At 57.6% G+C, this 9,798-nt stretch overlaps 1 protein-coding gene across 3 annotated transcripts in view; it reads right to left on the reverse strand.

The window, feature by feature from the left end:
* The window catches only part of NOL4L (nucleolar protein 4 like), a 135,578-nt gene extending 126,246 nt beyond the window's left edge, over nt 1–9,332 (reverse strand). Inside the window, exon 1 of one of the 3 annotated variants that reach the window (XM_083618640.1) lies at nt 8,546–9,332. In XM_083618640.1, coding sequence (XP_083474766.1) covers nt 8,546–8,914 — 369 coding nt within the window. In that variant the 5' untranslated portion in view covers nt 8,915–9,332. The remainder of the gene's footprint in view (nt 1–8,545) is intronic. The other 2 variants (XM_083618641.1, XM_083618636.1) reach the window with 2 other exon arrangements.
* Nucleotides 9,333–9,798: the final 466 nt, after the last annotated feature.

Below are 9,798 nucleotides of genomic sequence, written 5' to 3' on the forward strand. Positions count from 1 at the left end.
CCAGAGCACCCCACCTTTCCTCAGCGAACACCCCACTGCAAAGTAACCACTGATAGGGTTCAGGATGGAAATAGGAGCCTGAGAACCTACAAGGCATGGTAGACTGCCTCTGACGCTGGAGGCTCTCTAAGGATGTATTTTTTATTTTTATTTTTTTTAAAGATTTTTATTGATACAAGAAGAAAAAAAACACAAATACCAAATTACACACAAGAATAACCATAGACACATAATTTTCTTAGCAAACAATAAAACATATATTGGTCTCAACACTAAAGACCCAACCTCCCGTCTATTCCATATTTCAATTTCATATTACTTATTGCCAATACACACTTTTATCATAATTAAACTTCTCCTTAATAAATCTAATTTCTTATATCTACCTTGCAACTATTACTGAAGTTCCTCGAATGCTGCAACAGAATTTAAACTACTATATTTTTCAGATATTCTTTGAAAACCTCCCATTTTGAAACAAATTCCTGTTTTGATTTATTATTTATTTTTTCTGATAGACCATCTAATTCGGCATATTCTGTCAGCTTTTGGACCCAATCTTTTTATATGCGACGGCGGCAGCAAGAGTTTTGATCGCAGCAAAATGGAAGAGTAATGAAATCCCCTCTATACAAGATTGGATCTATACAAGAGGCTCTCTAAGGATGTAACCTGAGCCTAAGAACCTGCAAAGGGAGGTAGACTGCCTCTGGCACTGGAAGTTCCACCAGGACACCATATGACCCTGCTGGACCAGGCCACTACCCTGTCCTCCCGGCACCCACCATGGGAAAGCAGCAAGCAGCGCTTAAGCCCCCAGAAGAACAGAAGGAGGGCCTCCTAGATTTTGCCAGATAGACTGCCTCTGCGCCTGGAGGCACAGACTGTGCGTAATTTAGGGATCCTTGCAGCTCCCCACTGACTTATAGTCTCCCCTTCTCCAGCCCCCAAAATGGATCTTTAGAATCATTGAGCTGGAAGGGACCCCAAGGGTCATCTAGTCCAATCCCCTGGAATGCAGGAATCTCAACTAGAGCATCCATGGCAGGTGACCATCCGTCAGCTGTCACTGAAAGCAAGAAGAGCCCGCCGGATCAGGCCAGCGGCCCATCCAGCTCAGCATCCCTGTTCATTTCTTTCTCTCTCTCTCTCTCTCTCTCTCTCTATATATATATAATTGATTTTTATTGAGTTTCCCATAATTATCAAGATCACATTTGTTACATACAACAATAACCTTAAATATTGCACCGACTTCCTTCCCTCCCCCTTTCTGACTTCCAAACATCTTTACTAAATTCTTAGCGTCTCCGGAATCGATGTGACAAACTGTTTTGAAAGGACTGGAGCAAATTTATATTTTATATGAAAGAAAAGTGTAAACATTTGAAAACGTTTGTAGGTTTGAGCTGAAATGTTTTGCCTAGGACCCTCGTACTTATGGGACCGCCTCTCCCGGTATGCCCCGCGGAGGGCCTTAAGGTCCATAAATAGCAACACCCTAGAGGTCCCGGGCCCTAAGGGAGTCAGATTAGCCTCAACCAGAGTCAGGGCCTTTTCAACACTGGCCCCAACTTGGTGGAACGCTCTGTCTCATGAGACCAGGGCCCTGCAGGATCTGATTTCTTTCCACAGGGTCTGTAAGACAGAGTTGTTCCACCTGGCCTTTGGCTTGGAATCAATTTGATTCCCTCTCCTTCTTTCTTTTTTCCTTTCTCCTCCTGTGATGAGGCTGCATTTTAATGTTTTAATGTTTTAATGTTGTGTTTTAATCTTGTTTTTTAAGTTGTATTTCAATCAACTTGTTTTTATTATTAGTTGTTAGCCGCCCTGAGCCCGGTCTTGGCTGGGGAGGGCGGGGTATAAATAAATTTTTTTATTATTATTATTAAAGTGAATATAAGGACTTGATTTACATGTAAAGAGGCGAAATGTTAATAGGAAGTCAGAAACCAGCATCCCTGTTCTCGCAGTGTCCAACCTGATGCCTATTGTGGGAAACTCCCAAGCAGGATTCGAACACAAGACCCCTCCCTCTTCTTTCCAGCAACGGGCATGCAGAAGCATTGCTGACTCCATCTGTGACGAGAGGGCATAGCCACCCTGGCGAGTATCCATCAATAGCCCTGAGCCTCCGTGGCGTCCACAGAGAGCTCTGGAGGCAGGAAAACCAGAGCCAGCAACGAACAACAGGAACTCTCAAGCCCTGAAGTCCACGAAGCCCATCGTAAATCAAGGCCCATCTCGCAGCGCAGCTTTGACTCACCTCGAGAGTCTGTGCCGCAGCCGGCCAGAGATGCGAATCTCTCCCGCTGGGCTGGCCTGGGTTCTGTAACCATGACAAGACGAAGACGAGACCCGACCGGCTGAAATACAGCATTGATCCGGCCAAACAGCACAGAGAACCCCGTTAACAAAAAACAACTAGGTGTGGTGCAGTGTCAGACTACGATCCAGGAGACCAGGGTTCAAGCTCATCAGGTGACCTCAGCTGCTGGTCACCACCTCCGAACCCAGCCTACCTCTCAGGGCTGTGGGCGCTAAATGAGAACCACCTCCATTGCCAGGGAGAAAAAGGCGCTAGATAGATGCAATAATAATAATAATAATAATAATAATAATAATAATAATAATAATAATTTTATTTATATCCCGCCCTCCCCAGCCGAATCCGGGCTCAGAGCGGCTAACAACACTAAATCAGGCATAGGCAAACTCCAGCCCTCCAGATGTTTGGGACTACAATTCCCATCATCCCTAGCTAATAGGACCAGCGGTCACGGATGATAGGTATTGTAGTCCCCAAACATCTGGAGGGCCGGAGTTTGCCTATGCCTGCAATAAAACACAGACTCAAAGAACTCTAAAGCAGATGGGCACCTCAAGGATCATGTAGTCCAACCCCCCTCCAACGGAAGATTAAATGGAAGGACAGGGGGCCGAAAGGGAAGGCGGCCTTTTGCCCCACAGCCAAAGCCAAGCCCTGGCTGGGAGGGGCTGGTGCGTTTGCAGGATGGCCCAGAGGCTTCCCGTGGACCTCTCTGCGCCAGTTACCAAGCCCACACCCCCTCCCTGGGGGGCTGGGGGGAGAGGGGAGAGCGAAGCCTCCAGCAGGCCAGGCCAGGCCTTTGTCTGGTGCTCTCACACGAGAAAGACCTTCGCCTGGAAAACTGACATGCAGGGAGTTTTCCAGTGCCAGACGCAGGCCTGGCCGCCTGTGCCACCCCGGCTCTCCAAAAGCACAGCACCATCTGGTGCCTCCATCCCTCTGCCAGGAGAGAGGGGTGGGGGGGAAACAGCAGACAGCCAGTAGCAGCAGCGTCCCAATCCACCTGAAGTCGATTAGGGCCGGGCTCGGAGAGGAGGGCAAGGGGAAAGTTAGGCCCAGCGAGCAAGAGCCCAGGACAATCTCCTCTGCCCTGCGGAGAGCAGGGCTTGGCAGGAACCGAGGACGCACAGACGCTCTCCCTGCCCGCAAGCAAGGCCAGAGCTGTCATGAGGAGGCGAGATCTTATCCCTGCCGCCGGGATCCCTTGCACATTCTTCCGCTCCTCTGCTATCTCTTTGGACTTCAGATTTTTCCCCCTGGCAACCTGCAGACACTGAGCAGGACCTCGCAGAGGGTCCTCTCCCTGCTCAGCAGACCCGCCTGGATTCCCAAACCCTTTGTCTGCAAAAGCCAAGGACGTTTTGGAGAGTAGAGTGCCTCTTCTCCAAACACACCCATGCACACACACAACCTGCAGTGGCAACAGTGGGAATGTGCCCCCCCCCACTTCCAAAAAGCCCCTGGGGTGGAGCAGGGGGTGGGAAGGAGAGGAACTGGCTGGGAAGCAGTTGCCCTACTAATTGGCAGAGCTAATTGCCCCAGTTAGAAGCATCTCGGCAGCAGCGGGTTTTTTGCCCTGGCTAGCTGGCGGGGCCTCCTCTCCTCTCCCCTCCGCCCCTCACTCCCTGCCCCCCCCCAGTGAGCAAAAGGCAAATGCAACGGCTGGAGCAACAGGTCAGCGAGCGGGGCGCCCCACGGCAACCACCCAGCAAGGTCACTGCACATTTTTGGCAGAGGAGGATGGGACAGGATGTAAGGAGACGCTGCTGACCGAGGAATGCTGCCTCCACTGCCGCCGCCGCCCCCCTCCCCAGCCAGGGAGAAAGAGGCAGACGTCTTAGTCAGAAACCCAAGCCTATATTGAATATACTGCAAAGGAAAGGCGTTTGCCTGCCTGCAATCCCCCCCCAGTTCCAGGCCCAGGTGGAAAAGCGGAGGCGAGAGGCATTGCAAAAACAGCAGCACCCACAAGACATGGGGAGGGTGGCCCTTTTAAGGGGAGAAAAAAGGAAGGAAGGAATAGTAATGGAATTACATAAGAAGAGCATGCAATATCAGGGCAAAGGGGTCCTGTCTAGCCCAGTCTCTGGCTCCCACTGTAGCCAACCAGACACCCCAAAGGAAAATAATCCACAAGAAGGTTTGGGGACAAAAGCAACTCTGCCCTCTTGCAGTTTCCACCAGCTGGTATTCAGAGGGCAGGGCACAGCCATCGATGGCCCTCTGCTCCACGCATTTCTCTCATGTTGGCTTTGTCGATCTACAGTACCTCCTCTCAAAATACGCACACGCAAAGGGTGTTATCATAAAGGATAAACGCACTTCCTCCCAGGACTGTCTCATGCAGGTCCTATGAAGTCCACGCAGGGAAATGGCCAAGGGGTTGGGAGGGCAGAAGACAGCCTCTGGGACGCTTCGTGCTGTGGGGGACGGGACCCAGAGGTGGGGGGCAGTTTAGGGGGCATTAAAGGTGCTGGAGTTGGAGGGGGCAGATCCAGCCCTTAGGCCACAACCCACTGGGACATCCTCCTATGCAAGCCTCCTCTGGAATAAACAGTGACTATGCCAAGAACCCTACTTTTCATCTCTTTGGGGGTTGTGCAGGAGAATGCAGGAACTATGCGCCCCCCCCCCAGTGTTTAAGAGGGTGGAACGGTGTTAGAAACTCAGACATATAAGCTAATCACCAAATGGCACCTTTAAACCTAGGCTACAGTGGCCACAACGGAATAACTAGGCACCATTTCCCCCCTTGCAACGAACATTATTATTATTATTATTATTATTATTATTATTATTATGCATTTCAGTTCTACACCACTTTACAGCTTAAGGAATAAAAATCTCAAAGCGGTTCCCAACACATTGGCACATAAAATAAAACAATCCAGAATAAAATAAATTCAAGCTTCAAGGAGAATATTTCCGTTCCGTCTCTAAATGACAGTTTGCTTTCCCCATATTTATTTACCTACTTAATTCACAGAGCTGCCCTATAGTAGAAGTCAGTGGGGTGTAGTATGAGACCTGTGGGCACAGGGTGGTATATAAATTTAATAAAATAAAATAGTGGTTCAAGTGTTGGACTAGGACCTGGGAGATCAGAGTTCAAATCCCCATTTAAGCTATGAAGCTCACTGGGTGACCTTGCGTCGTAGCCTCTTAACCTACCTCGCAAGGTTGTTGTAGGGGTTAACTGAGGGGGGTGAACCCTGTACTTCTTTGAGAAAAAGGTGGACTATAATTGCAATACATAAGCCATTCTGCTTTACTTGCTTCAGGAAGCTATAGGTCCCAGTCAAATGGGGAGTTCATCTGCCAACCATCCAGAGACTTTCCCATGGTAGCAATTGGACCCGTGTCAGTTGCCAAGAGTGCCTGGCTAATTTCTAACACTGGGGAGGAAGATGGTGGGGGCGCTCCTTGACTTTCCCTACTCATGCCCTGGTCTGTCCCAGGACAGTCCCATCAGGCAAGAGATGGCACTTCCTCTGCGCATGCAAACTATTTTATAATTGCATGCAAAAAAATAGCTACAGGTCCACTGACTAAAGGCTAAACCAAAAGCAAACAAAAAGAGACACACACACAAATATTGGGAGAGGGGGAGTTGGGAGCCATGTGGCCAGCAGAAAAACTGGTCAGGTGGGTTTGAGGCAGATGGCAGAGGGGCTGGAGCCATTTTGGGCTCCCTTCTTCCCCAGTAGACATCAGTTCCGCTGCCGGCAGGTGCTGCAATCTCTGGGGACTGAACTGGAGCTTGTTGGGTCCCTCCTCTGAACCTCACGAGGCCAAGGTGTGGCTTGTTGATTTGGAGAAGCCACGGGGTGTGCAGTGGGTCCCGCAGGAAAGGGAAGCAAGTGTTGGGCCCAGAGGCTCACCACACACACACACACACACACACACAAGCACAGAGGATTTCCCTGGCTTCTGCTAGTCACTGTGCAAGGCAGACTCTGGGGGGCCCAGGGTGTCCCAAACCACACAGCGACTGGTTAAGGGTGTGTGTGCGAGAGAGAATTCACATGCGTGCGCAACACAAAAGCTCTGGGGAAGGAGGCAGCCCAGGCCCCGTGGGGCGCCCCCAAACAAGCACATCATTTGAGAAAAGCAGGATGCACAAAGCGGAAAAGAGAAGCAGGGTTTCTGGTACTTTCAGTGGGTGTTTGCAACATTCGAGTCAGAATACCTCTCCCATTTTAGCTCCAGCACTAAAATCCACTAAAAATTGCTCTCTGCGTAAAGGGGGGCAAGGGGAAAGAGAATGGCCGTCCTCCTCCCCCCATAACCAGGGAGGCCAGATGGGAGGCAAGCCGTGCCCCATTTCACACAGATGGGCTGCCCTCATGGCATCCTCCCCCCCAGCCTGGAAAAGAAAAACCCCTCCTGTGCCCTCCTGATGGCAGCAGCAAGCCTGCGAGGAGCAGCGCTGGAGAAGGAAGGAGGGGGAAATATTAAATAAATAAGTAATCCCTCCTCCTCTTCCTCTGCTAGACACTTTTCTTCCCCGTGGAGAATATTCTCCCTGCCAACCCTTGAGCTCAGCAGCAGCAGCAGAGCTAAGCTGGTGCCTCCTTGCTTGGGGAGGGGAGGGGGGCAGGCGCGCACACAGAAGTGCACTTTTCCAGCAAGGCCACCTCCGAGCAATTGTCTGCCAGGCGCCCAATCTCCTGGGCAGATGGTGCAAGGGACGGGCTGGCTCGCCGGGGCGGGGTGGGGGGGGGAGAGAGACACGAGCTGGAGAGAGAGAGAGAGCTGGGGGGGGAGCGAGAAAGAGAGAGAGCCCCCCCTCTATTTCCCAGCGTGCCCAAGCCCACCCTGGCACAGCTAGCTGAGCAGAGGGAGGGAGGATGGAGGGATGGATGGATGCGGACCGGCCGGGGGCGGCCCGGGGAGGGGACGGGCGCCAATGTCCAAATGCACGAGGGGGCTCCTGGCTGCCCCGCCCCGTCCGCGCACCCCGGCGGAAAGTTTAAATTGGGGGGTGCGCTTTGGAGGGGGGGTGGAGAAAGCGCCCCGGCCTTCGCTAAGGGAACAATGCGGGCTCTGGGCGGGAGCGGCAGGGGGCCGGCTCGGCTGGCTGGCTGGCTGCGCCTTCCCGGGCCAGCAGCCTGCTGGGACGGAGGCGAGGCCGAGGGGGTGTGCGGAGGCCGGGCGGACGGGCGGGCGGCGTCCTGGGCCCGCCGGACAGGCGCGGAACAATGAGGGCGCCTCGGCGGGACAGGCGGCAAGCGGCGGAGACCCCCGAGCGCAGCCGGCGCCGCGCAAGGCAACCTGCCCGGCGCAGCCCCGGCCGCCCCCTCCCCTCGGGGGCAAAGGGGGAGGGGAAGGTTGGCTCCCCCCCTCTCCCCCTCCCCGGGACAAGGCAGTCGAGGGGGAGCAGGTGGAGGGGCGCCCGGCCGGGAGGGGGCCAGCGGGGAAGGCGCTGGCTGGGGGTCCCTTCTCCATCGCGCTTCTCCATCGCGCTCGCGCGCGCGCCTGCCCGGGGGAGGGGGCGATTTGGCCCCCAATCCGTTGGCACGAGGAAGGCGGTGGAGGTGGGAGGGGGGGGGGTTGAAGCTGCAGCTGGCTGGGCCGGGAGGGGCGCGGGGAGAGAGGCTGCCCCGCGCAAAGGCGACCCCGCTCCCCGCCCCGCTCCGGCGCCTGCTGAGCTCGAGGAAGTGGGACATTTGGAGGAGGCGGGAGGGGGTGGAAGGAGGAGGCGGGGCACCTCCCCCTCCCCAGCGTCTCCGCTCCCCCCCCCTAAAAAAAATGACCTCCCGGGGCGGGGAGGGAGGGAGAGAGAGAGAGAGGGGGAGGTCTTGGCAGCAGGGACTGTCCCGACCCCGTGGAGGAGAGCGCTGGAGACGCGAGAGCGCAGCCATGCCGCCGCCGCCGCCGCCCCCACTTTGCTCCCACCCCCAAATGACCTCCTGCTGTGCCAAGGGAGAGGGGAGGGCAGCGGGAGGGGGCGCGGCTGGAGGCGCGGGCATCTGTCTGGCTCCGGCGCGCCCTCCTGGCCATGCGGCACGGGACAGGGTGCGACGGGACGGGACGGGACAGGGCGGGGGGGGGTGGCGGGATAGGCTGGGCCGGGGCACCCACACACCCTCTTTCCCACACACCCTCCGGGGCATTGCGGTGGCGACCCCCCCCCCATGGCACCCACCCACCCACCCGGGGAAACACAGACACGGCACATGGACGGACGCACAGACAAGCTTGGGGCGCACTAACCGTTCCCGTCTTCACCGGCACATAGACCACCACTTGACCCATCTTCGCCGCCGCAGCCGGCGGCTCCCGAGCGCCGTTGCCCAGGCGGAAGCCCTTGGAGCGCACCCAGAACTGGAACTTGCCTTTCTCTCCTCCGCCGCCGCCGCCTCCGCCGCCCGCGCCGGCTCCCCCCTGCAGCACCTCGGCGATGCGCTGGTACTTGCTCCGGGTTACCGTCTTGGTCTTGGCCGAGTCGCCGTAGGTGCGCAGGCACCAGTCCCGGAACTGCCGGCCCAGCTCGCTGTCCCCGGGGCGGCTGCCTCCGCCGCCGCTGGCCGAGCGCAGCAGGAGCGGCGGCGGCGGCGGCGGCGGCTGGGTCGGCTTCGGCATCGCGGCGGAGCAGCCCCTGTCCCGGGCGGAGAGCGCGAGCGAGCGCCGAGCGCGGCGCCCTGCCTGGCGTGGCGTGGCCAAGGCGAGCGCGGAAGGAGGAGCCCCGAGGGCGGGCGGGCGGGCGAGGCCGGCGCCGCGGCGGGCGGGCGGGCAGGCGGGACGGACGGGGGCGGCCGGGACAGCGGCGGCGCGGGGAAGGCACCGGCGAGCCGGGGCGGCAGCAGGCGCTGGTGTGGCGCGGGCACCAGTTCGCCTAGCAGGCGGCGTCGGTGTCGGCGGCTGGGGCTGGGTCTGGCCGCTCCTTCCTCCTTTGCCCCCGCCCGCTGGCTCCTCCGCCCCCTCGCCGCGGGATCCCACCTGTTAGAGCCGCCGCCTCGGCTCGTCCTCGCCCGGGGCGCCGCGCGCAACGACGGGCTGCTGCTGCTGCTGCTGCTGCTTCTGGCCGGCGAGGGACGGGGCGGGGCGCGCCGGCGGGCCAAGGACGCGATGCGGAGCCGGGGCAAGGACGGCGCGGCTGCCCGGCGACGAGGCGGCCGGGGAAGGAGGGGCGCCCCGGGGGCAGCCAGGCGGCCACAGGGGGCGCTCCGGGCCTGGCGAGCCGGGAGGAGGGCGCCCGGGAGACAGCCGGACACGCTGCCAAGCGGGCCCGCCCGGGCGCGCAGCTGGGCGGCGGGGAGGCGGACCCGGACGAGGCCGGCAGACGCCGCCCCGAGGGCGCTGCTGGGTCGCGGGCAGGTGCGCCGCTTCCCCCGCGGAGGTTAGAGACCTACAGCAGCTTCGCGCTGACCTCATTTGCGACCGGCGAAACGCAGCCGGTGCCGACGAGCATGTGCAGAATGCCCTCGCCGCGGACTAGCGGGCCGGGGGCGTGGCCTCGCCCCAGC

This window comes from Podarcis filfolensis (assembly GCF_964270895.1).
Source record: "Podarcis filfolensis genome assembly, chromosome: 6".
Lineage (NCBI taxonomy): Eukaryota > Metazoa > Chordata > Lepidosauria > Squamata > Lacertidae > Podarcis > Podarcis filfolensis.